The sequence below is a fragment of the Macrotis lagotis genome, chromosome 2 (assembly GCF_037893015.1).
Source record: "Macrotis lagotis isolate mMagLag1 chromosome 2, bilby.v1.9.chrom.fasta, whole genome shotgun sequence".
Taxonomy (NCBI): Eukaryota; Metazoa; Chordata; class Mammalia; order Peramelemorphia; family Peramelidae; genus Macrotis; species Macrotis lagotis.
In genome coordinates, this window is record NC_133659.1 from 204,690,393 (window position 1) to 204,717,879 (window position 27,487).

The following is a 27,487-nucleotide window of genomic DNA, read 5'->3' on the forward strand; positions in this document are numbered from 1 at the left end:
TAGCTCTGTGGCCTTGGGCAAGCCACTTAACCCCCTTTGCCTTGCAAAAACCTAAAAAAAAAATTAGTCTATCAGAGAAGTTGCTTCAATATTTTTCTCCCATTGTTGATATTGCTAATTGTTTTTCCCTCCATTCTCTTCTTCCCCACTCCTCTATTTATTTTTTTCCCTTTTACCCTCCTCAAAAGTGCATTGTATTGACAGGATATTTCTCTCCCAGGAACTCCCTCTCTTCTGTCACCCATGCCGCCCTCCCCTCCCCCTGTCTCTTTTCTCCCATTCCTTTTCTCTTCTTCTTCTTTCTGGGGTAAGATAGACTTCTATACTATATTGAATGTGTATGTTATTTCTTCTCTGAGCCACTTCCAATGACCTTCCCCCCTTACACTCCATTACATAAAGCTTTTTCTTGACTCTTTTATGTGAAATATCTTAACCCATTCTACCTCTCTTTTCCCTTTCTCCCAGTACATTTCTTTTTCATCCATTGACTCCATCTTTATATGGCCTTCAAATTCAGCTCCCTCCTGTGTCTAGTCTACATATGTCTTCTAACTGTTGCAATAAATGAGAAGATTCATATGATTTAATCAGTATCATCTTTCAATGCAGGAATACAAGAAATTCAACATCATTAAATCCTTCCTAATTTGCCCTTCTCAGGGCAGCTAGGTGGCACAATGGATAGAACACTGGCCCTGGAGTCAAGAGGACCTGAGTTCAAATGTAGCCTCAAACACAATAATTTCTTTGCTGTGTGACCTTGAGCAAGTCATTTAACCCCATTGCCTTGCAAAAACCAAAAAAAAAAAAATGATGATAATTTACCTTTCCTGTCTACCTACTCTATGCTTCATCTGAGTCCAGTACTTGAAGATTAAACTGTCTGTTCAAGCTCTGGTTGTTTAAACCAGAAAGTTTGAAAGTTCCTTATTTCACTGAATGTCCATCCTTTCTCCTGAAAGATGTTCAGTTTTGCTGGGAAGTTGATTCTTGGTTGTAATCCAAGCTCTTTTGCCTTCTAGAACATCATATTCCAAGCCCTATGAGCCCTTAAAGTAGGAGCTGCCAAATCCTGTGTAATACTGATTATAGGGCCAAGATATTTAAATTGTTTCTTTCTGCCTGCTTGTAATATTTTCTGTTTGTCTTGGGAGTTCTGGAATTTGGATATAATGTGCCTGAGAGGTTTGGGGTTTTTTTTTCATATCTCTTTCAGAAGGTGATTGGTGGATTCCTTCAATTTCTATTTTACCCTCTGCTTCTGGTTAACAGGGCATTTTTCCTAGAGAATTTCTTTAAAAGTGAAGCCTAGGCTCTTTTCCTGGTCATGACTTTCAGGTAGTCTGGTAATTTTTAAATTATCTCTTTTGGATCTGTTTTCCAGATCAATTGTTTTTTCCAATGAGATATTTCACATTTTCTTCCAGTTTTTCTTTCTTTTGGTTTTGTTTTATTGTTTATTGATTTCTCACAAAGTCATCTTAGCCCCTTAGCTCCATTCTACAAGTGAAGGAGTTATTTTATTTTGTTTGGGTTTTTTTTAGATTTTTCAAGGCAATGGGGTTAAGTGGCTTGCCCAAGGCCACACAGCTAGGTAATTATTAAGTGTCTGAGGTCGGATTTGAACCCAGGTACTCCTGACTCCAAGGCTGGTGCTCTATTCACTGTGCCACCTAGCCGCCCCTAGAAGTTATTTTCTTCAGAGAGTTTTTTTAATCTCATTTTCCATTTGGTCAATTCTGCTTTTTAAGGTATTCTCACTGATCTCTTAGACTGCTTTTTCCATTTGACACAAACTGGTTTTTAACATGTTATTTTCTTTAGGATTTTTTTGTATTTCCTTCACCAGGCTGCTGACTTGGTTTTCATGATTTTTCCCTCATCTCTCTCATTTTTCTTCCCAATTTTTCCCTTACTTGATTTTCAAAATCTTTTTTGATCTGATCCATACATTAAAGACCATTTCCTATTTTTCTTAGAGGCTTTGGATATAGAAGCTTTGACTTTGTCACCTTCTGAATGTGAATTTTGATCCTCCCTGGAACCAAAGTAATTATCTATGGTCAGATTCTTTTTCTTCTGTTGTTTATTAATTTCCTCACTATAATCTGATTTTAACACATTTCCTCAACTTTTGAGTGTTTTTGGAACACCTCCCTAGGGACCTTAATTCCTTCAAGGTCTTATGAGAGGTTCTGTTTGCTTTCCTAGCTATGCTCTAGTCTGGATGATCACAAGCACTCCCCTCTATTCTAGAGTTTGTGAGGAGAGTCTCTGATCCACTATAGCAGTATCTGGTAAGTGTCTGAGGTCAGATTTGAACTCAGAAAGATGAGCCTTCCCAATTCCAGGTCAAGCATTCTATCCATAACATCACTTAGTTGCCTTAATTAACTTCTAGAAAGGAGTATTTTCCTAAGATGGGAATTAAGAATCACTAGCACAAAACATCTCTCCCCCCCCCACACACACACACATACACACAAAGAATGAATAAATGAATACCTTAATGAATGACTAAAAAGTCTATAACACAAGAATGAAGGATAGCTTTGCAAAGGTGGTAGAAGTAGGAGATTGCAGCTCTATCTCACTTAAATCCAGTACATGAGTCAAGATATCACCCTCAGATTGTCATTAGTCCTCTTCAAAATTAAAGGATAAACAACAGATAGGAGGTAGAATACTGTGTAAATGGTAGAGCAAATAGAGCAAATAGATCAGTTTAACTGGAGTGTGGAGTGTCTGACAGGTTGTAATGTGTAATTAGCCGAGCTTTAGAGCCATATTGTGAAAGGAGTTTGTACTTTATCTTAAAGTCAATGTGGAGCCACTGGAATTTTTTGAGTATAATGTGGGTCAGAACTATACTTTAGCAGTAATCATTTTTGTAATTATTGGAAGATGAATTGGAGAGAGGAGAGACAAAGTAGAGGGAAACCAGTTGGGAAGCTTTTGTCAGAGCTGATAAAAATCTTGTGTCATGGTGCTTGTGTTGAAAGTCAACAGAAGAATACTCAGCTGATTGGCAATATGGGATTGGGGGAGATAAGGAGAGGGTTTCACTTAGATTATGAATCTGAGAGATGAGAAGCATGGTGCATGCTAGATAAATACAGAGAATTTAGGAGGAAATGTGGGTTTAGAGGGAAAGATGATAAGTTCAAATTTGGATATTGTGAATTTGAAATGCTGATTTGAATATTTTAAACAGGGAGTTGAAGATGCCAGACTAGAGTTCAGGAAAGAGATGAGTGAGTGATATGTAGATTTGGGAGTCATATGCATAATTGTGGTTGAGTTGTCCAATTCTTCATGATCATATTTGGATTTTCCTGGCAAAGTAGCTTGGCATTTTCTTCTCTAGATCATTTTACAGATAAAGAAACTGAAGAAAAAGGATTAAGTGACTTGCTCAGGTTCACACAGTTAGTGTCAGAGGCTAGACTTGAACTCAGTGATGCTGGCAGAAAAATGTAGCCTGCTAAAGTTTCAGGAAAAGTACCTGATGTAAAAGTATTTTGGGGACAAAAAAGTTTATTCAAGAATTACTTGTCTGTGGCTAGGTGGCACAGTAGATAGAGTACTGGCCCTGGAGTCAGGAATACCTGAGTTTAAATCCAGCCTCAGACACTTCATAATTACCTAGCTGTGTGGCCTTGGGCAAACCACTTAACCCCATTGCCTTGCAAAAAAAAAAAAAACCAACCCCTAAAAAAAAGAATTACTAGGATAAGCAGTAGTCAAAGGAGAGAGGAGACAGAGGCAGAGACAGAGCAGTTCAGAGTGGCTGATAACCCTGATGTATGAGCAACTGAACAGTCAGACAATAAAAGGGGAGGGGAGAAGGGGCAGGAATTAGGAACAGCTGTCAGTTGTCATCTGGGTTGGAGAGAACAACTTCCATCGGTAAAGGCTGTACTTATATAGGGAAGCTACACATGTCATAAGTGCTGGGAAAAGGAGGAGAGAGGTGTTTGAGGCAATTCCCATCTTTAATGGATTTTCATCTCAGAAGGGCCTGAAGTATTTTCCACCACCTATCTAGATACCTAGTTTCTGTGGGAAAGATCTAAGGGATAGATTTGGGAAAAACTTAAGACATTTACATTTCAAGAGGGTCTCACAATGTCCCATAAAGGGATTATTTATCTAGCTAACAATAGTATGGAAATCAGAAGCCTATAGAACATACCTAAGTGTTCAGGACAATATCTCTCTCACCCATAGGACATGCCAGGTGAGCACAGATATTTTTCTTAATATTGTAACTTTGTTATCAGGAAGATGAGTTTCTGAGCCCAGGTCTAGCAGTCTATCATGCCATCTTGCTGCTGAGCTAGATAGCTCTTATGAATTGAGATGATAGTTATACCCTGGGGAGTTGATCAGAGCACCAAAAAAGAGTATACAAAAAATGTATACAAGATACATTTAAATATCTAAAAATCTAATAATCCAATCATTCTGATCTATATCTTACCTCACTAAAATCCAATTCATTCACAAGTCATGGCATTACTTTCTCAATGTCACAATCCTCTTCAAGAATGAAAATCAAACAATAACCTGTGCCAAGTGGTTAGTTGGTTGGTTGGTTGTTCTTTGTTATCAAAGAAGACCAAAATGACATCACTATGTTAGAGATGAGTTACAGTCTGTCCAACTGTGACTGATCAGACCAATATGAGATTGGAATTCTCTACCACAGATTGGGCACAAATAATCCATGTGAACACCTGGGGTGGGTTCTCTAAACTTCCTGTGCCAGCGTCTCCTGTTGAACAATCAATTCCAAAGTTCCTATGAAAGACTCTCAGAGTGTCTCTGAATGATAGCAGTTTCAGCTGCTCTACTGGAGCCCCAAGTGGAAATGGTCAGTTGGGAAACACAGCTCCTTCCTCCCTTTCCTTCCCTCCCTTCCTCTGTCCACATAGGGGATCATACCCTAACTCTTTGGAAGGAATGTAAATTTAGAGAGCTGAAACTTCCCAAGATATCTTGGGGTTTACAAGCTAGATTTCTTTCTTTTTTATTTAAGGTTTTTGCAAGGCAAATGGGATTAAGTGGCTTGCCCAAGGCCACACAGCTAGGTAATTATTAAGTGTCTGAGACCGGATTTGAACCCAGGTACTCCTGACTCCAGGGCCAGTGCTTTATCTACTGCACCACCTAGCTGCCCTGATTTCTTTCTTTAGTACTATGCCTTAAACCAAAAATCACTCTGGCTCTCCTTGATTGATCAACAATAGGTCCCACCCCAAACTCAGGGGTCACATTTAGGCTCTGATTGGCTCAGAGTGTAAGTAAATAGCAATAGTTTGTGTTCTGGAAAGAAACCCAGAGGGCCTTCCCTTGCAAAAAAAAAAAAAAAAAAACTTAAAAAAAGAGGCCTTTACCTCATTTCTTATCTTTTTTTTTTTTTAAAGATTTTTCAAGGAAATGCCTCTCTTCTTACCTAGTCTTAATAGCCTAATGATGTTGCCTGGGTTAAACTGAGAGCTGGGAAAGACCTTAGTTTAAAAAGGCCAAGTTCTCCCACTGCTTTGGGGCCATCTTCCTTATATTTTTCCAGTGGATTCAAGTGGCAGGAGAAAGTGAGACTGGTAACTTTGCACATCCCCTTCTCACTTAAATTCTTTCATTTTTAAGTCATGGCATCACCTTAATTTCTTAGAAAAGAGATCAAATAACAAATGCATAATAGAGAAGTATAAAATAAACATGAGAAACAAAGTTGTTATGGGTATGATGGTGGGGAGTGAGAGAAAGTTTCATAGAGAAATCTGGGTTTAGGTTCGGCTTTAAAGGAATTTAATAGTTAAAGAAGGGGAGATGGACATTCCAGGCATAAAATATTGGCAAACAAAACTGGATAGCAAAGTAAAGGGCATGTTTAGGGGATAGATAGGAGTTTGGTTAGAGTTTAGCTTGTATTCAGGTTTAATACTAGAGAGATATGATGGCATCAGGTAATAGAAGGTCTTGAAAGTCAGGAAAAGGGGTTTGAATTTATTCAATATCTTATATAGGGTGCTATCATAGAGGAGTTAAACATGACCAGATCTGTATGTAAGAAATATTGGTCTGGTAGCTGTGGGAAGTGGTGGGAAAGAAAATAAAGGCAGATGACTTGTTATGACTCAATCATAAAAGCCTGATGATCTGTTATGAATCAATCAATCACTAAGCCTTTATTAATCACTTACTGTGTGATAGGGCTGAGGATATAAAAGTAAAAAAAATCATCCCTTCTCACAAGAAATTCACTTTACAAATCTATTGACATCCTCTGGTGGCAGGTAGTAAAAGTCTGTACTATGGCAGTATTAGAAACAGAAAGGGGATGATGGATGTAAGAGAAACTCTGAAAATATCCTTGGTAACTGACTATAGGTAATATAAGGAGGAAGAGAATCACAAAGATAAAACAAAACTTTCCACTATGGAAAACTAGATATTTATACTGGTAACAGAAATGATGAAGTTAGACAAGAAATAGGTTTTAGAGAGAAAACTATTATTTCAAATACATTGTGCTTAAGGTGAGATAATACTATAGAAATTTTTATAGAAAGAGATAATAGTTTGAAAACTGAAGAAAGTTTGTGAAAATAGAGTGTAACTTCTTGAGTCTGTCAGTCAACTAACAATTATTAAGCATCTCTACTAGACCAGGGGAAAAAAAGGCAAAAGATAGTCTTTGTCCTCAAAAACCTTGCATTTCTTGCATTGTTATTGCTTATTTAATCTTCATATCTCCAATACCTTGCAATTATGTATTCATTCAGTCAATAAGCATTTACTAATGCCCAATATATATGGTAGGCACTAGCAATACAGAGACAAAATCAAAATAGTACCTGTTTTCAAGAAGTTAATATTTTTGCAGATGAAAGCATTTTTTTTTTAATGTTTCTTAGTTTTTCAGGGGGGAGTCTGTGTTTCTTTCACAACATGTCTAAGATGGAAATGTTTTGCATTACTACACTTGTAAAATCCATATCAAATTATTTGCTTTCTCAATGAGGGAAAGAGAATTTGGAAGTCAACATTTAAAATGAATTTTAAAAATTGTTTTTATATGTCATTGGGAAAAACAGAATATTTTAAAAGAAAAACCAAATCATTCTTACCTGGTAGGCACAACAATGACCAGGCAAGATATGACCTTTGGGCAGTAGTTGGAAGTCTCAAACTGGGCAATTCTCAAGTTCAGCTTTACCCATGAATCAATCTCACAGCTAGTAATGCCCTGGAAATCTCTTTCTTCTGACTGGAATCCTAGATTCTAGCTGTAGAGGGAATTCAAAATCCCTTCTCCTTTATACAGGAATTGTGGAGTTCATAAAGATTTTTCATGAAACATTCCTTCAGACTAAGTGGGTACGTACCATCTTCCACTTGAAGGAAATTTGTCAGTGCCCTGGTTGTTACCATCTAATAAGCTGAAAAAGTTTGGTTTTTTTCAGAATTTTTTTTTCTCAGATTTCAAGGTTGCACATGCTTCTGCTATATGTTTTGCTACAAGTTTCCATAATAGCTCTGGGGGGGGGAGACCAAATTGTCCAGTTTTGTCCCATTCCCAACAAAGATTTCAGAGGGAAAATTTACATAATGAAGTGAGAAAACTTGAGTATGAACTCCTCTTGATAGATCACCAAAGGTGGCTCCTCCAGCAAGACCCTGTCCATCCTCTGGGTCTCAAGTCAACCCAAAATCTTGAGTTTCCTTGGTTCTCTCAGAAAGGTGCTAATTGGCATATAGAAAATAGTTAGGTGGCAGAGTCAGGAGGATGGTAGTTCCGATCCAGCCTCAGCCACTTGACATTTACTAGTGGTATGGCATTGAGCAAGTCACTTAACACTGATGGCCTCGCATTCAGGGCCATCTCCAAAGGTGTCCATATCTGGTCACTGGACCCAGATGGCTCTGAAGGAGAAAGTATGGCTGGTGATTTAGCACATAACCTCTCCCTCAAAAACCAATTTATGAACTTGTCATGGCATTACCTTTATGGATATTATGGTCTTCTAGAGAACAACATACAAACATCATATTCTTATAGAGTACTGTTCTACCAGATGTTCCCAAAGGTTCATTGTTCAATAATTTCATCAGTTTCATTGGGAAAATTTGTCAAATTCATCAGGAATCCCTTGATCAACCCTACCATAAATAAATAAGATATACACAGCAATTTTAGGACAATTAGAGAAGGCCTTATTATACAGGAAGTGATGCTTGAGCTGAGCTTTGAAATAACCTAAAGATTTTTAGAGGTGGTATTTTCCAAATACAGACACTAAGGCAGAAGACAGGCAACAGCAAGATAGGGAACAAGTTTAGCTGGGATGTAAAGTGTATAAAGGTGAGTAATGTGTAATAAACCTGGAATGGTAGGCTGGAACCAAATTGTGAAGGTCTGTAAATGTCAAGCAAGGAGCATGTTATTCTATAGGAAAGAGGGAGCCAATGGGGTTGACAGAGTCAAACCTGTGCTTTGGAATATTAGTTTGGCAGTAGTAGGAAGTTGAACTAAAGAGGGATGTGAAGCAGAAAGATCAATTAGGAGTTTGTTGCAAACAGTCCTGGTGAGAGGTGATGAGGCCTCAAAATGGGGTAATGAGAACCTTGCACATACTAAAAGGTTGTTGGATTGGATTGGATATAGATTTGAGATTCTGAAGAGAATTAGTTGAGGTTTTGGGAGTATATTGGGAGAAAATGAAGAACTTTGGACTCTGCAAATTCTTTCTAAAGGAGGACAACTCAGACCTGCTCACAGAAAGAGGGAAAGAAAAGGGAAATTGAAAAATGGTCCAATCCTCCTTTCTCTTAAGTATGTGGTTCTCCCCTTCCTCACCTTTTCCTCCCTTCTCCCTCCAACTAAGAATACCTCTCCTAGAATGAAAGGGGAGTTTATGCCCACAGGGTCAAAACTTACTCAGACAGAGTTAAACTGCCATTTAGGATGTATTTGAATTGTAAATCACCTCATCTAAGCCAAAACCTTGGGGTAACTAGTGACCAGGAAGTTGTTAGCCTCTTATATATATTATTGGGTTTTTAGGATAAATTAAAATGCATATATACATATAAATACAAAATGCATATACAAAATGCTAAAAATAAAAGTAAGTTGTCCCACTGACTTAAGCAACATAGAGGTGCTACCAGCTGACTGAATATTGAAGATGGAAATAACAATACATCACATTTCTAAAGCACTTTACAGTTTACCTCCCTACAACAAACCTCTGAGAGGAGGTAGCCTAGTAAATGGGGGAGGGGAAGAAAAAAAAACTGAATCATAAGCACTTGGATTCAAATTCTGCCTCTCTTGCTGACTTTTCTGTGTGACCTTGAGCAAATCACTTAACTCCCTGAGCCTCAATTTTCTCATCTGTAAAAAGGAGTTAGATTATAATAATAATAGCTAGTATCCATATAGTATCTACTATGTATCAGGCATGAAATATTTTACAAATATTATTTAATGTCATCCTTACAACCCTAGGAGGAATTATTGATTGTTGTGGTTATTATCCGTGTTTTACAGGTGAGGAAACTATGGTTGACAGGGTTCAAGGTCACTAACTAGAGTCTGAGATCAGGTCCTAACTCTGATTCTATAGATGCAGGTAGTACAAGCATCATGATAGCACTTTTATAGATAAGCATCTGGAAACTGACTTGCTTACCATCATCCTCTAACACATGTCAATCTTCAGGACTCAACTACCTGTCTGCTCACTACATACTCTTCTTTTTTACCTGGAGCCTTTTTCATTTTATAAGACTGCAGAAATATGAAGGGGGGGGGTGGGGGAAGGTAAAGAAAAACTCCTGATTCTAAAAAATCACTCAGATTAGCGTACATTAAAAAAAAATATATATCCATGGCTGTTTCATGAGATCGGAGATTTTGGTCTGGAAGGAACCTCAGGGACAACGGGGATTTGAGATGACCCTTTCCTGGATGAAGGGCGCATTGCGCCAGCCTGGGCAGGCACAGCCAGGAACTCCACAAGTGTCTGGTCCACAGGGCAGAAGAGGCACGTGTGGGCAGCGAGCTGTGGAGGCAGCTCGCCTTGTGAAGATGGAGCCATGCTTCCATCCCTGGCACTGGGGGAGGCCAAGCAGGGCTGTCCTTGGGCCATCCTGAAAGGGGCTGAGCCACAGGGTATCCGTTCAGTGCCCAGGCGGAGCCCCCGTCAGGGGTCTCCATCTCCCCGGCCGGCTCTTGTCGGACTCCCCTTCCCACCAACACTAAGGAGTCCGTCGGCGCGTTCCCTGGGACCCAGACAGCTGGAGTCCATTTTGATTCTGCTCCACCACCATCACTAGGACAATACAACCCCGCCCAGAGCCAGGCGCGCCCCCGCGGCAGGCCCGGTGCGCGTGCCCGCGCTTCTTCCCGCCTCCCCGCCTCCGAGCCCTGCGCAGAGGCCTCTCCTGGGGAGCGGAAGGGGTGGGGGGAGGGGGCCGGTTATGTAAGCGCTGCGCGCTCCCGTGAGCCGAAAGCCAATGGGAGCCCTGGGCGGCTCGTGCCCGCGCACGCACGGAGGGAGAGGGAGCGCAGAACGTGCGCGCGCCCTCAGCACCGCCGCCGCCGCCTCCTCCTCCTCCTCGACCTCCTCCTCCTCCTCTCCTCTTCCTCCTCCTCCTCCTCCTCCTCCTCCTCGGCCTCCTCCTCCTCCTCCTCTTCCTCCTCCTCACCATCACCACCATCCTCCTCCTCCCGCCGCCGCTCCTGCTCCCGCCGCTGCTGCTTCTCCCCCCTCCCCGTTCCCTTGGAGCGGACCCTCCTGGTGCCTCTTTTGTGAAGCGGCGGCTGAGGAGACCCCGGACTCGCCATGGCCGACGAGAAGCCGAAGGTGAGGGAGCCCGCGGCGGCGGCGGCGGCGGCGGCGGCGGCGGCGGCGGCGGCGGCGGCGGGGCGGCGGGCGGGGGAGGGGCGGCGCGCGGAGGGGGGGGCCCGGCGCTGCGGCGGCCCCGGCGCCGCGGGGGGGGGCGGCGCCGCGGGGGGGGCGGCCCGGGCCCGGGCTTTCCGCGCCATTTTCCCTCCCCCCCCTCGCCCCGCGCCGGACGAGGCCCCGCCGCCCCCGGGGCCCGAGTCGGGGCCGCGGAGGGAGAGCCAAGCGCGCGGCCCGGCCCGGCCCGGCCGCGCCGCCGCAGCGCGAGCTCGGGGCCGCCCCTCCCGGCCTGGGGCGGCCCGGGGCTGGCCGGGGAGGAGGACCGCGGGAGCGGCTGCCGGCCCCGGCCCTCGGGGCCATGTGGATGCTGCTGCAGGCCGGCAGCCTCAGCGGGTGGCGTGGCGGGGTTTTTAATAAAAACTTTTAAAAAGCAGCTTTTCAGGCGCCAAGAGGCCTTCCCCTCCCCTCGCCCGTGCCCGGAAAACATGAGTGCATCTTCCCAATGGGGATTCTAATTCTTAGGGTTACCATCTCTATCCCCTTCACCTTGCTGGGCTCATGTAAGCACAGTAATCCTCACATGGGTCTGCCCAGTCGGGCGTCTGCACGGAATGGGGAAAAAGTGACTGTCTCCCATTTAGATTGTATAGATCCTGCATGGGCTTAGTGGTTTGCTTGGTGTCCTTCCCCTGTTAGAATGGGGACTTATTCTAGTGCAGAAACCATAATTATTTTTTTTTTGGCCTTTTCTTTGTATCTCCAACGCTTAGTAGTAAGCACTCACTACATGCTTGGAGTTCAAGTCCCGGCTTTGAATTGGATACCTCGGGAATCTTGGGTTAGTAAGTCAAGGAACCTCCCTGGGCCTCAGTTTCCTTTTCTCACTCCACCTCCAGATTCCTAGGAGTCTTTAATCCTATTTCACTCACAAGATAAAGGGGAAGTTTAGAGTTGAACTTTAATGCTTTCCCTAGTGAACGTTTTTCTCAATCCTCTATTACCCACCTTCTCCAAAAAGAGAATGCTGAAGAAAATTCTTTTGAGACATCTATTATCAGATAATCAGGTTTTTCCTTTGAATCCAGGAAGAATCTCAAATTTACATTTAAAATGAATAAATTATTTAACTGGAGCTGTTTTTTTTGTCTAAATGATTGGAAAAAATGGGGTCAAATATATACAACTATGAAAATTTTGCAGCAGAAATTGGATGTGGTACTGAATGTAGATAATTATTACAGGAAGTTTGTTTTCAGTGTAATTTTTTTCTGAAAAGGGCTTTTATTTTTAGGGAAAGATGGTCATGTTGCTAATTGTTTTTTTTTAAACATAAAATGTTGCAGAAGTGGGTGTCACTTCCTTTCTAAAATTACTGCATATAGGATTTTTTTGTTACTATGACAGTTAAAGAATTTCATTGGTACAGAATTTCTTATCTCCCTTGTCAGTTTAAAAGTTAGTATCACATATAGTTCCACGGTTTTATGGATCAAAACATAAAACTTGTAGCTTTTTGAAATATTTAGATTGTGGGTTGATGCTGCTAAAGGAGTTTTTTTTTTAAACATCCTTAAGTTATGCCACCTTATTTTTCTCTCTCAACAGGAAGGAGTCAAGACTGAAAACAACGACCACATTAATTTGAAGGTGGCAGGGCAAGATGGTTCAGTGGTGCAATTTAAGATTAAGAGGCACACACCACTTAGTAAACTAATGAAAGCCTATTGTGAACGACAGGTGAGAGTATATGGCTTCCAGACTAAATCTGGAAGATTTGAGAATGGAGATTAAGATGACATCTACAACATTGTACTAGCCTCATTGTTTGTTGTTCTGTTGTCTTTAATACTTCATAGGTTTGGAAGGATGAGTATTCATTTTTACCATATACTTGTTCTGTAAGGTTAAAATTTGTTTTAGTCATTTGTGTTCAACATTCCTTTCAACCCTATTTGTTAAAATCCTTTTGCCTTTTTTTCTAATGATTCTTAATGATAGGAGTAAATTAAATGAAATCACTTGCTCAGAAATGAGTGTTTTTTAGTTATTCAAAGAGAGGATAAACTTTAAATATTTTCAATCCTCCTTCCATCCATCTTATACTGTCTGTTATTGTTTTTTTAATCTTATTTAGCTTTCCTTTAACCATGAACTTAAGGACGCATTTGCATTTGGCATTTTGCTTGCAAATTTTGTGATCTATTTCATTTTTTGTCACTCTCATTGGAGGTATCCGAATAGCAACCCTGCAAAGCAAAATATGAAACTTCTGATCATGTAAAGATAAATTGTACCAAAAGATTATAACTAGAGAAGAGGAAATAAAAAATAATGAATGTAATTATTTGAGCACATTAATGATCTCTACTAAGAAAAACAAGTAACCCCTTTTATGTAATGAATCCATCGAGAACTCAAAAGTAATATGTACAAGGTTTCTTTTGGAAATACTTGTTGATAATCAGGTAAGTAGATTTTTTTCCTGCTGAAAACATTTTTTAGAAGGCAAATAGTTCATCATAATCTTCCACAAATAACAAAAGATGAGAAAATATTTTTAATGGGATGGAAGAAATGATGAATTTATCTCAAAAGTAAGTTTAAAATATAAAGATTTGGTTTAATCCTAAAAATTAGAACTCGAGTAATGGTTGATACTTAAAATCTTCCATATGAGGTGCTATTGGAATACAGAATAAAGAAATAGGCTATTTAAAAAAGTATTCGGTTTTTTTCCTCATATGAGAGTTTTTAGGAATAAAATGTGTTTTTGTTAAAATGATAGACACACTATAAATAGTTGAAGAAATTTTAGTAAAAAGTTATATTTTGAAGATTTGTATAAATTTATTGGTTATTTCAAACATAATAGATTCATTTGCTGTAATTCTTAGAAACTCTGCCATCTTATTTGAAGGGCTGCATTAACTTAGAACCCCAATTAATGATTTGTTTCATTGGTATTAGTATAACCTTCAGGACTTATCTCTGCACTCATTCCATTTATTAAAAGCCTACTATGATAGGTTTTTAAATTCTGGGAATGCAAAAAGAGGCAAAAAACAATCCCCTTCTTCAAGGAGCTTAACAATATAATGGAGACAGCATTCAAAATACAAAACAAACTATGTCCAGGATAAATAAGTAACAAAGGGAAGGCACTAGAATTGAGAAATTATAAAAGGCTTCCTGTCAGAAATTGACTTTTCCTTTGGACTTGAAGGAAGCCAGAGAAAGCAGTAGGTAGAATTGAGGAGGGAGAGCATGGCAGGCTAGGAAAACAGTCAAATGTTGAGAGATGAAATGTAAAAGTGTGAAGTGCACTAGAGCAGAAGCAGTGACAGCCCATGGTGTCAGGAGAGATTTCGACAAGAAAGGGTCCATTCTGAAACTGACAGACCTTTGCAACAATTTAGATACTTTGAGGATGATTACTCTTCAGTTGTGAACCTGAGGAGCTAGGAGATTAAGGCTGCCCTCCTCAGTAATAGGGTAGGGTGGAAGGACAGATAGTTTAGGGATAAAGCTAAAGAGTTCAGGTTTTTGTTTTTGGGGTTTTTTTTTTTTTGTAGGTTTTTGCAAGGTAAATGGGGTTAAGTGGCTTGCCCAAGGCCACACAGCTAGGTAATTGTTAAATTTATGAGGCTTGATTTGAACTCAGGTACTCATGACTCCAGGGCCAGTGCTCTATCCACTGCACCACCTAGCCCCCAGCCCCCTGATGAGTTCAATTTTAAACATGTTGGGTTTAAAGTGGAATCCAGTTCAAAATATCTAGGAGATAGTTAGAGATGAGAGATTGGTAGCAAGCAGACATGTTGGGGCAGGATAGGAAGATTTGAGAATCATTGTGGCAATGAAATCCATGGAAGCTGACTAAGCTATATAGAAGAGATGTTGCAGAGGTGAAATCAATAAATCTTAGCAACAGAATGGATGTGGGAGTAAGAGATAAAAGAGGTGTCAAAGATGACTTAGATTTTGAACTCAAATTACTGTAAGGATGGTATTGCCTTCTACAATGATTTGTGTTTTGGACATGTAGTCATTAAGATGATTACTGGAGGGGCAGCTAGGTGGATGAAGCACGGGCCTTGGAGTCAGGAGTACCTGGGTTCAAATCCGATCTCAGACACTCTATAATTACCTAGCTGTGTGGCCTTGGGCAAGCCACTTAACCCCATTTGCCTTGCAAAAAAAAACCCTAAAAAAAATGATTACTGGATATCTGGTTTGAGATCTCTAGAAAGGCAGTTGAAGATGCAAGATTGGAGGTAGGTAGGGAGAGGTACATTTGAGAATTATCAGCCATGGGATGGTAATTAAATCCAAAGGAGTTGATGACCACACTAAGTAAAGCAGTATAGAGAGAGAGAAGAGCCTAAGACTGAACCCTAAGGGTCATCTATGGTTACAGGCCATGATTTGGATGAGGATCCAGCAAAAAATTGAGAAGAAGAGGTTGGATAATTAGGCAGAGAATTAGGAGAGAGCATGGTGTTCTGGAAATGTAAAAGACTATCAAGGAGAAGAGAGTGATGTCAAAGGCTACAGAGAGATCAAGGAGAAAGAAGATAGAGAAAAGATTATTGAACTTGAGAACTAAGATCATTGATAACTTTAGAGAAAGCAGTTTTAATGGAATGGCATGGTTGGAAACTGGATTTAAAGGGTTAGAAGAGATTCAACAGAGAAAGTGGAGGTAGTACTGGAAGATGACCTTTTCTAGGAATTTAGCTACCAAAAAAAAAAAAAGATATTAGAGCTAGTGTTAGCAGAGATAGAAGGATCTGGCAGCTAGGTGGCACAGTGGGATAGACCTTGAGCCCTGGAGTCAGGAGGACCTGAGTTCAAATCCAACCTCTTACATTTAATAATTGCCTAGCTGTATGACCTTGGGCAAGTCACTTAACCCCATTGCCTTAAATAAATAGACATTTTTAAAAAATGGATCAAGTCAGAGGTGTTTTTTTTTTCCCCTAGGATAGAGAGGATGTGTTTGTAGGTAGTAGGAAATAAGCCATTAAGTAAAGAATGATGAAAAGTGATACCAGAGTAGGGAAGACAGGATGCATTTCTGATAGGGAATGGGGTTGCTTGAGCAAGTGGACATATTAACTTTGGTAAGGAGTTTTTGTGGTTTAGTCATTTCAGTAGCGATGAATTCTTTGTGACCCCATTTTGGGGATTTCTTGCTAAAGATACTGGAGTAGTTTGGCATTTCTTTTCCTAGCACATTTGACAGTTGAGGGAACTGAGGCAAACAGGGTTAAGTGATTGACCAAGTTCACACAGTAAGTGTCTCAGAACAATGATTCTTTCTGACTCAGGGATCATTGTACTGTTGACTAGGCCACCTAACTGCCCCTTGGTGAGGAGTAAGGCCAATAAGTTATATGAGATAGGGATGGAGGAGGAAAATGGCAGAAAGTGTTTGAATGAAAGAGAATTAAACAAATGGCCTCAATTTTTCTTAAAAAATATGAAATTGTGATCTGAGGTGGGGAGTCTTGGGATGTTTGAAAAGGGACGAAGTTTGTAAAAGCTGCTGTGGAAAGTAGCATTATGAGTTTATAAGGGAGCTATAGGATTGCCTAGCAATATTAAGTGCCCAGTTGAAGTTTTATAACATAAATTTATAGTAGATCTACTCAGAACCATTGCATGATTTTTCTCTTTATTTAACAGTGTTCCTATGGGAGCAAAGACAGCAAATGTGGGAGAAAGCCAAGACTGAGACTTGGCAAGGTGTAATTGACAATATAATAAGGGGGCTTAAAAATTCAAGAGAGGACAGATTTAATAAAGATGTTCACATAATAGAAATATACTTCTTTTCAGAGTCAGGAGAGACCTGAGTTAGTGGTCTCCAATAGCTCATTCTATCAAGGAGGATATATGTATGTGTATGAGGTAGAAGATGTAGAGAATAAATACAAGATAGAAGAGTTAACTAACACATAGGGAATTTAGGAAAGGTGTCTTATAAAAATACTGCTTGAGCTATATCTTGAAGGAAGAACATTCTTTGAAATGGAGGTGAGAAGAAGAGTACATTATTGGCATGGGAGAGAGCTAAATTTTAAGGCACAAAGGAGGAGGGTGTGGTTTGGTTTTGTGTTGTTGTTTTTTTGGGGGAGGGTTGGGGTTTTTTTAGGTTTTTGCAAGGCAAATGGGGTTAAGTGGTTTGCCCAAGGCCACACAGCTAGGTAATTAAGTGTCTGAGACCAGATTGAACTCAGCTACTCCTGACTCCAGGGTCGGTGCACTATCCACTGTGCCACCTAGCAACCCCCAAGAAGGGCCTGTTTGACTAGACCATAGTATAATACCTCACCGCTTTTGAGAATCAAATGAGAGATTTTGTATTTTGAGTACTTTGTAAATCTTTGAGTACTATATAAATGTCATCTATTACTGTTGCAGTTTATTCTAAACAAAATAACTATGATCTCTTAGAAGCCATAGTCTGACGAAGATGATAAATCCTTCATCCTTTTTTGTGTGGTTCTTACCAGTAGGGTCCTAAACTTTGCCACCTTCTCTAGACTTAAATCTCCATCTGACTTTTAATGCATGCCTCATTCAGATCTCAAGTTCAACAACTTCAAAACAATTCCTCTTTCCCCTTCTAAGACTTCCCATCCTTCAGAGTCAATCTTTGTCATTTTGACCTCTAAACTGTTTCTGAAACATCTTTCTCATCACTTCCCTTTGCTCATACTTAGACAGATACCATACTACATCAGACCTTTGTTAACTTCTCCCTTATAATTACCTCCTAGTACTCTCTTCTCTCCTACCTAGATTTTTCCACCCAACTCTAGTAGTTAAATACCTAAAACAAATCTGACCACCTGATTCCCTGCTTAATAAACTCCAATGACTGTTGGCATGGTGGTCAAATGTCAGAGGCTTCTGTAAAGCATTTAGAGAACTTAGTAATGTGACTACAACCTGCCTTTCCAACAATGTTATATATTACTCCTATCACATGTTCTTGGGTCTTTTTACATTATTTCCATCTTCATCTGGCTTTTTTCTCTGTGCTTCGAAAATGCACTTCCTCATTATCTAGACTCCCTTGTTCCTTTAAAGTCATCTTTATAAGGTCTAACTCATTTTTCTCCCTTCAAACATTAACTTTGGTTATTAAGTAATTTGTTTATTGTATGCACTTAGCCCCCCAAAAAGCAGACAGTATACCTAAACAGAAAGAAATAAAATGTATTTTTCCTTCAGAGTATGTAAAAGTTAACATTTTGTGTGTGTGTATTTAATATATGCATGTTATCTCCCCTGTATAGAGTATAAGTTTGAGGCATTATATTAAGAACTATTTTCATTTTTTTTCTTTTCATCCCCAACATCTGGTACATCAGTATTTAATAACTACTACTTGATTGTTTGTAGCTCTTTATAAAGGATCAATCTTATATTCTAGTGTCTGTTTCTGTTACTTTATATTTTGAGGATACCACTGCAATGTTGAGAGAAGTTCAGTATTGGATAGTATATAAGTCCCCAAAATCATGAAGATTTAGGGTCAAATATTACCTTTGTCATCTGTTTGTTCTGTGCTCATGACAACTCTTAGTTGTCATAGTGCCCCAGAGAACTTTTAAATATATAATACAGAGAAGTTAGTTTTTTATATAATGGAGGGAGTTTCCATTCCAATACAACCTGTAGAGATTAATTCCCAATCCACCCAACTTAGAATAAGTTTAATGCATATTAGATCCATCTATTATCCCTCTTAGTGCCATATGAACAGAAAGTCTCACTTCAGCTTTTAAATGATGGCTTCCCTACTTCTAATACACAAATCTCTACTAACTGCTTTTTAGCCTGTTATGGATCTATCTTTCATCTTTCTATTTGGGTCTCTTTTGATTTTGAGTCTTCCATGATTCATAGCTATCTTTCATTGCTAGATAACAGGATATCCTGAATTCAAGTTATTGTCTGTCTTGATTTATTTATCTTTAATTGCTACTAGTTTTTAGGTTGAAAATTGTCGTATTTTTTAACTCCTCAGCAATTAGAAGCTAATTGTGATCTATTTTAGATAAATCACTAATATTAATTCCCATATTATAAACTACCTTGTCATATAGCTCTTAGAAAGGCAACTTTAGATGACTTTAAAGATTGTGACTAATATTAAAAAAAAATGCTTTTTAAGAGATAAGCTAGATCAGCCCATTCATTTTACAGATGAAGAAACAGACCAAAAGTGCTTAGGTGCCTTATCAAATGTGGCAGATGAGACCAGAACCCAGAGATCTCCTGAATCCCTTGTTCTAGTCTTTCTGCTACAAAATTGACTAGTGAAGGGCCGCTAGGTGGCGCAGTGGATAGAGCACCGGCCCTGGAGTCAGGAGTACCTGGGTTCAAATCCAGCCTCAGACATTCAATAATCGCCTGGCCTTGTGGCCTTGGGCAAGCCACTTAACCCCATTGCCTTGCAAAAAACCTAAATAAATATATGAATAAATAAAATTGACTAGTAAATAGATATACCTTTCTTTTCTTTTTTCCCCCTTTATCTGTTTTCCCAATCACATGCCAAGATAGTTTTCAACATTCAGCCTTTTGAGTTACATGTTTTTTCACTTACTTCCACCCCAAACAATCTGATATAAGTTCATTGAAGATACCTTTTCTTTTTTTTTGCAAGGCAATGGGGTTAAGTGGCTTGCCCAAGGCCACACGACCAGGCGATTATTGAATGTCTGAGGCTGGATTTGAACCCAGGTACTCCTGATTCCAGGGCCGGTGCTCTATCCACTGCGCCACCTAGCCACCGCAAAGATACCTTTCTTACTGATCATTATAAGCATTTTGAAATTTTAAAAGCCCCTCTATAGACTGACATTGACATTGGAGTTGCAACTAACTTGTGAAGTAACTATTAAAAATTTCCATTTTATAGATGTGGAAATTGAAGCTCAGAAAGGTTAAGTGATTTAGTTCACACAGCTAGTAAAGTAAGCATCCTTGGTAGGATGTTTTGATACTGCAAAGCAAATCCAGCAAATTAGAATGAACAGGTTCAGAGCATGTAGAATTTACTGAGAAAAGCCATGGTTAAACAAATAGTATGTTTCTATCCACTTGCCAAACTGCTTGTTTCTCCCATTAGATTACTGTCTCTTAAGAGTTTTTTAACTAAGCTTTTTCTTTTTTCACCTACTATAATGCTCTAAATTTACTAGTCAATCAATATTTAATTGAATTTAAGTTGAAGTTATCTTATATGTTCTTTCATTTTCTTTCTTTTTTGTTCTCTTTTTTGTTTGTAGCAAGGCAGTGGGGTTAGGTAACTTGACCAAGGTCACATAGTTAGGTAATTATTAAGTGTCTGAGGTCCTCCTGACTCTAGGCCTAGCTGCACCCTATTTTATTGTTTCATCTTTTTTCTGATTTTTCAGTTAATTGTGACAACAGCTTTAAATGTCTTCAAGAAGGGGAAAGACAGGGCGGCTAGGTGGCACAGTGGATAGAGCACCGGCCCTGGAGTCAGGAGTACCTGGGTTCAAATCCGGGTCTCAGACGCTTAATAATCACCTAGCTGTGTGGCCTTGGGCAAGCCACTTAACCCCATTTGCTTTGCAAAAACCTAAAAAATTGGGGGGAAGACCTATTTGGAGATAGTAAGTCTGTAAACAAACATTAGGTTGACCCTAATAAGACAAATCAGATCCAATTTGTCTTTAAGTTCAAATGAATACTGTATTAGATGATATTTTGTGTATATCTCAAGGATCTTCTGTTAAGTCAACTTTCCTAGAGGTCTTTAGATTTAAGAAAATTCAGACGAGTTACTTTGGAAAGTACATTTAAAAGTTCTTCCTTGTCCTTGTTCTTTTTGTCTTTTTGGAGGTACTTCTGTGTTTTTGCCATAGGTGTTTATTGAATGCTTGATAAACTATGGGAAGTAGTTTTTTGAGTACTACTTGAGTAGTACTCGGGTAGGCTATGTTATACAAGTGATTCTCAAATAGATGTGAAGGGTTGATGGCTCTGGCTCTGAAACTTATAGACAGGGAGTTCCTTATGTTTGGGAACTTTCCCATGGTTGTATAACCAGTGTGTCAGAGACCAGGAGGACTTAAACCTGCCTCCTATTGTTCACTGATTGTAATATTTTTATTTGTCATGAAATTTAGAGGCCCACATCTATAAGTTGAACCTTGTATATGTCTAAAATTAGGATCTGGTCTCCATATAACTGTACAAATAATCATAATGTAACCTGCTTTTTGTCTTTTGTTAAGGGTTTGTCAATGAGGCAGATCAGATTCCGATTTGATGGGCAACCAATCAATGAAACAGACACACCTGCACAGGTAAGTTTTTTCATTATAATTTGTAGAATTCATATTTTATATAATTCGTTAAGAATTAAAGTGAAGTAATTGTAACATAGTGTCTGGCATATAATAACTTCTTTTTTTTTTTTAACTTAAATCCCAGTCACCCCTTATTATAAAGTCATCTTTGATTCATTTCTTTTTCCAATTCCTTGCATCCAATCAATCATGTTTTTCAAAATTTCCTTAATAACTCATCCACTTTCTTTCCATTTCTACTGCCACTGCTATAATTCATACCCTCAATTATTTCACATTGGGTCTATTGTAAGTTACCTAACCAGGCACCCATGCACCTTTGTACCAATTCATCCTATACATCACTGCTAGAGAAATCTTCCTAATGCAAAGTTGTACTATGTTAATAATAGCTTGCATTATAGCATTTTAAGATTTACAAAATGCTTTTCTCTCAATAGTCTTGTGAAGGTCAGTTCTATAAATATTAACATTTTATAGATGGAAAAGACTCAAGTTCAGAGGTTCAGATTTTCTTCAATTCACACAGATAGAGAGTATCTGAACATTTGAAAGCTAGTTTCTTGATTCCCAATTTTTAATGTTCTCCCTTTCATACAAAAAAAAAATTCCTCATTGTTTGGCCTGATCACTGTTAAAAAAAAAGTAAAACAGTGAGCTATTCACTACTTCTGAGTGTCTGCTAGAGAAAGCTCAGGCTTCATTGATATCCAGGTTCTTTTGCAGTCTGACTCCTACCCGCTGTTTTTTATCCCTAAGACTATCAGTTGACTTATATACTTATTCACTGACTTAAACTTGACTGTCTCTTAACTCCTTTTCTCATGATTTACCTATGCCTCTTCATCTCACTTTTGACCCCATATCCAGTCATCAAAAATCAATCTGGGTATTTACTTCAAGGTCAAATTTCAGTGTTCCCACCTCTGTGGTGGAAATGCTGGCACGTGTGATGAATGTCTTGAAGACAGTCTCTTTTGAGACTGTGAGCTTCATCCCACATTGATGAATTCACAGGTCTTTGAAGTAATGATTTACTATAACCCCCCAGTATCAGTCAACAAAGGATTTATTAAGTACTTGCTATGTACTGGGCCTTGAGATTCAAAGAGAATGTATGAAACAATCCCTACCTGCAAGGGTATATTTTAATAGTGGAAATGATATGAGTGTATACAGAATAAACCTAAAGAGAATAAATAGAAAAGAATTAAAATATGAGGTAGTTTGAGAGTGAGGTCCCTAGCAATTGAATGTTCAACAAAGGCTTCTTGTAGAACATGTATCTTCCCCAGCTTATACTGGTGGTGTTCTCCATATAAGCACTTAATAAAAAGTTTGCTTTTGTTTGTTCTTTTATGAGGTCATGTTGGCATTTTGGTGTGGAAACAACTATTTCTAGCACCACTCTCTGCTTTCTAAAATACCTGTCTTTGAGAGTTCTACATATATACAGTTGGTTTAATGTCAAAAAGCTTCAGTTGCACTGTTATTCTTAATGTCTATTTTTTTTCACCTGATTAAAACTAAAGTAATGACAGTTGATTAAACTTAAAGAATTTGGAGTGCTTTTGAGTGATATTTGAAAGAAGACTATTTTTAAAATCTTTAGTTTTTGCTAAACATTTTGTTTTAAAAGAAAAGCTTGTAGTTAGACCTAAGAAGTTGAATTCTCTTCTGGAAGAAAAATGAAAATTGGGTACTTAAACTAGGAAACACCCTTAAAGGTATAGAAAATATTTCAGTTCTAAAAAAGTTCAATAGTTCAGTGAAGGATATTTAAAAAATTTTAAATTTGAAATGCATTTCAACTAATTAATGTTTTGCTTATCTTATGCCTAAAAGAATAATTTTGTGTTTTGGAATTGCTCAAAATTCTTCTGATAGCAGAAATTTTTTTTACTCCTCCACTTTGGTAGTAGTATCTCAGTAATTAGTGATATAATCTAACCTTGAAAGCAGTATGAGAACTCTCCAAGGGCTCTCAGGTACCTTGTCCAATCTCTATAGTGTTTTTTGAATTGCAATGAATAATTATCTCTGATCAAGTAGTTTTAAATGTCATCAGAAGGTGAAGAATATGAGTCAAATTATATTCATGTTTTTTTTTACTTTGCCTCCTATTTCTGTGATTTGTAAATACATGTTGATGACTATATTTCTGTAGCATGTTAATAAACCTTTGGTTATATATATGGTAGCAAATTTTCATGCAAATCTAAATAATATTTAGAGGCAAAATTGACTGAAAAGAAAAGATGAGTCAGTCATTGGTGTTACTTTGTCCAGGCTATTTGGATTCCTTCTCCATCTCCAGTCCCCCCACCAATAGTTTTATTTATAAATCATTTTCATTAGCTGTTTAGTGCCTTAGCATTCAGTTTCAGTTTTGGTGAACTTAATGTTCTTAGAGGCATTGCAAAAGTGATTATCAGGGGCAGCTAGGTGGCGCAGTGGATAGAGCACTGGCCCTGGCCTCAGACACTTAATAATTACCTAGCTATGTGGCCTTGGGCAAGCCACTTAACCCTGTTTGCCTTGCAAAAAAACCTAAAAAAAAATGTGTGGGGGGGTAATTTTCATAATATCACTTAATACAATTTTGCTGGTAGTACTGTGTTTGATTAAGTATATATAATAACTAGTTCTACACTTAAGGTAAAAAATGACTCCTTTTCTGGGTAAATGATGGAAAAATGTTACTATATCAGAAGTTAAACAAAATAATCCTTTCAGTGAACAAAATATGTCACAAGGTTTTGAGGAAAGATTGTTGGTTTTGAATATTGTCTAGGACTACATATGTAGAAGAACTGTATAATACAGTACATTCTTTTTAGCAGTCCTTTTTAAAGTGTGATGGGTAGTTTCAATTCAGCTCTAGGATTTTTTAAAAGCTATTTGCTACAGGGAGAAAAAGAAGTTTAAGCTTTGCAGTGGATTGTCAATAAGTATAGGCTATAATGTTGGAAGAATTTCGCAAATCTAGGTTAGATGGAGGCCTATTGATTCTTCAGAACAATCAACCAAATCACAGGTCAAACTATAAATTTGAAATTTTTAAATGATATTAAGCAGAGCTAAAAACTTTTCTATTTCTCTTGTGCTATAGTTGGAAATGGAGGATGAAGATACAATTGATGTATTCCAGCAGCAGACAGGAGGTGTTTACTAAAAAAGAGAACCTGCAACTGTACTCCAGAACTGTGCTCCCAAGGAAAACAATACATTCACAATTAGAAAACCAAGATTTGGTTCATCCACATCCTGACTACTGCAGTATAGTTTTCTCTTTGATTCCCTTCCCCCATTCCTTTATTGTACATAAAGTAACTGGTGTATGTGCACAGGCATAATGCGTATTTTTTTTTTTAAACTAAATGGCCGATGGTATGTTTTGATCAACATCAAATGGAGATGGGGAGGGGAAAAACAAACTGGTTCTGTGAAAATATCCCTTTTCTCCATTAGTGGCATGCTCATTCAACTTTTATCTTTATATTCCAGTAAGTTATTTTGCTCTCACTGTTTAACAACAAAAAAAACCCACAAAAAAAATCCCTGCATACCTTGTTTGATTGGATAATTTCAATGTTTTTCTTTTATCATTGTAAAACCAAGGACGATTTTATAACTTTTTTGTACGTAGCTGTTACATGTAGGGCAATCTCTGTCTCTCAGTAGGGATAAATTACTATAAAGAAATTGATCCTAGATAGTTTTCCCTTCCAAGTCAAACATCTTGTTGTTTAAATAAACTTCTTGTTTAAAATAAACTGTTTCTTTAATTATTCTTAAGAAACTGTTAAGAAATGGTGATGTAGAAAAATATAGTTTAACATGCTAAGAGAGAGGTTAAATAATTAAAACTTATTTACTTAAAAAATTAACAATCATCAAAGTGATACATTTCTGTTGACAATGATTAAGATTTAGTAAATGGTCTTTATAAATATTTCTTTTGTATGCTTAGTTTGCATTGATTTCAGAAATTCAAAGAATATGTGAAGATTAAAAGAAGAAAATGAAATGTGGTGTGCAATGTATGGCTCTCTTGTGCTTCTTATTTAGTGGAAGGAGGGTTTAACTTCAGAAGAACTGAGGAAAGTAAGTGGCACCAGCCCCACGAGACCCTGTGATGAGATTGGGGACTTGTAAGTATACACTCCTAGACAGGAATAGTAATTTCAAGTTTTGTTTGTTTTTAAAAATATTGATGATGGAATAAATTTCTTGTTTTAGGTTTTCTATCTTGGAAAGTAATTTTTTCTAGAGATATTTGGTCTAAAATGAGGCAGGGGAAGGGAGGTTGTGACACTTTACAGTTTGCAGTATTGGTAGTGGAAAAGACGGCAGGAAAGATAGATTACAAACTGATTGGTTCAGGTTTTCTCTTGGTTTGGGTGGGCAGGTTTTGGTCTTTTTTTCTTTTTTCTTTTCAAACTTGTCCATGAGAAAATTTTAAGTGAGATTTGGAGAGTTTCTATAATTTACTTGGGAAAACCTTTTCATTATTTGAGTGATATCATCTTGAAAGCTCCTTTAGAATGCTGAAATGCTAATATACTTAATAGGATCTGTGACTTGTTTATTGCTCTGTTCACTCCTTGGTCGAAATTTTTCTCAGTCTTTTGATTTAGTGATCTTGGAAAGTTCTTTGGTCAATTTGATTATTAGCCTCTCTAAATTTAGATAAGTTGTTCATTGGATATACAAATATATCACCAGATCTAAACTTAAAAATGTTTTCAACTTTGTAGAATTTGCTAGCCCTTGTGTTGTGGACTTTTCTTGAGTACTCATTGTCAACTCTGTATCATGATCAGAGGACTTAAGTAGAACTTATCAACTTGATTTGTTGAAAAGATTAAATCTTTGTGGAGGTTATTGCTGGTACGAAATGAAGGATTTCTAAGGGGATGCAGTTTTATTTCTGAGCTAGCACTGTTCCTCGACACTCGACACCCCCCCCCCCCCAGTACAGACAGCAATGTGATCCAGTAGTATACTTGGAAATGAAACGAGGTGTTTATAATGTGTATTTTATCTTCAGCATTTTTAAAGTTACATATCTACAATCCAGTTAATTTTTTTCTTCAATGTAACCTAGAGGAAACTAAAATTCCATTTGTAGCAATGGGTCAGGCACAGATACCAGACTTTTGAGATTATACCTGTTCTCTACTTATATTGCATTCTAAGAAGATATTTGCAAATTATTGAAACTTTAATTATGAAAGAAATGCAGTAAATTTAGCCTATGAAAGGTTTGTATTAGCACACTCCAATTTTGTTTCTTCTGCCCATTTTTTTGAGTATGATGTCTTTATATCTTGATAGTTTCAGTCTTAGCCAGTAAAATTTAAGATGTTTTAAGGAAGTTTCCTCTTGATTTATGAAGCATGCAGATATTGTTTTAAAGTATTTTTGAAGTCATAGTTGAGTTTCAAATTTACCTTTTTGTTAGCTTGCTGTGGGGCTTATACTAAACTATATCATGCTTTACAGTCACTTAGGATAGCTAGCACTATGAATGTGGAATCAGGAAAGGTAAATTCTGTTTCAATGGAATATCACTTAACCATTTTGTTCTTCCAAATCTAGGCCTCCATAACTCAGCTATACAAATAAAAGTTGGGGGAAGCATGATTCCTGGGGAAAGATCTGTTGGTTTTGTTGGAATTCTAGCTCAGGGAAACTCAAAAGACAACAGCTATTGCTAAGGCAATATGGAAGTTGGATTGGTGCAGAGAAGATCCTTTAGTAATCTAGGCAAGAGGTAGTTCTGAAGGTCTGAAAAGTCCTAGACCCCTAACCCGAGACACTATAAGGAAGTTTTTATTACTTAGCCATTTGGAAATGAATGGATTACAATTGTGAAAAAAGCATTGAAATATCTGGTCAGTTGTCTTCCATATGTACCTTCATTATATCCAAATATGTCTTCTGTGTTATGTACAGATATGAACCTGAAAGGGTTAGGAGAAGTCTTGTATCAAGTAATCAATAGTCATCAAAACTTGAGTGCTTTTATCTAAAGAAGAAGTTAGTGATGGTGGGAACTCTTATCTCATACATCATTTGGAGTTCTTTGAAGTGTGAGTTGTCATTGAAAAGTTCAGACTTTGATTAGCAAGAATAGTTGAGAGAGACTTCACCACCAGTGCATGTAAACTTAGTTTTATTGAACCAATCCTTTTCTTCAGT

At 38.2% G+C, this 27,487-nt stretch overlaps 1 protein-coding gene across 1 annotated transcript; it reads left to right on the plus strand.

The window, feature by feature from the left end:
* Positions 1-10,573: 10,573 nt before the first annotated feature.
* Positions 10,574-25,056, plus strand: SUMO2 (small ubiquitin like modifier 2). Its single transcript, XM_074224605.1, has 4 exons — positions 10,574-10,883; positions 12,528-12,659; positions 21,206-21,277; positions 24,393-25,056. Exons 1-4 carry the CDS (start codon positions 10,863-10,865, stop codon positions 24,453-24,455), a joined length of 288 nt encoding a protein of 95 aa, XP_074080706.1. The 5' UTR covers positions 10,574-10,862; the 3' UTR covers positions 24,456-25,056.
* Positions 25,057-27,487: the final 2,431 nt, after the last annotated feature.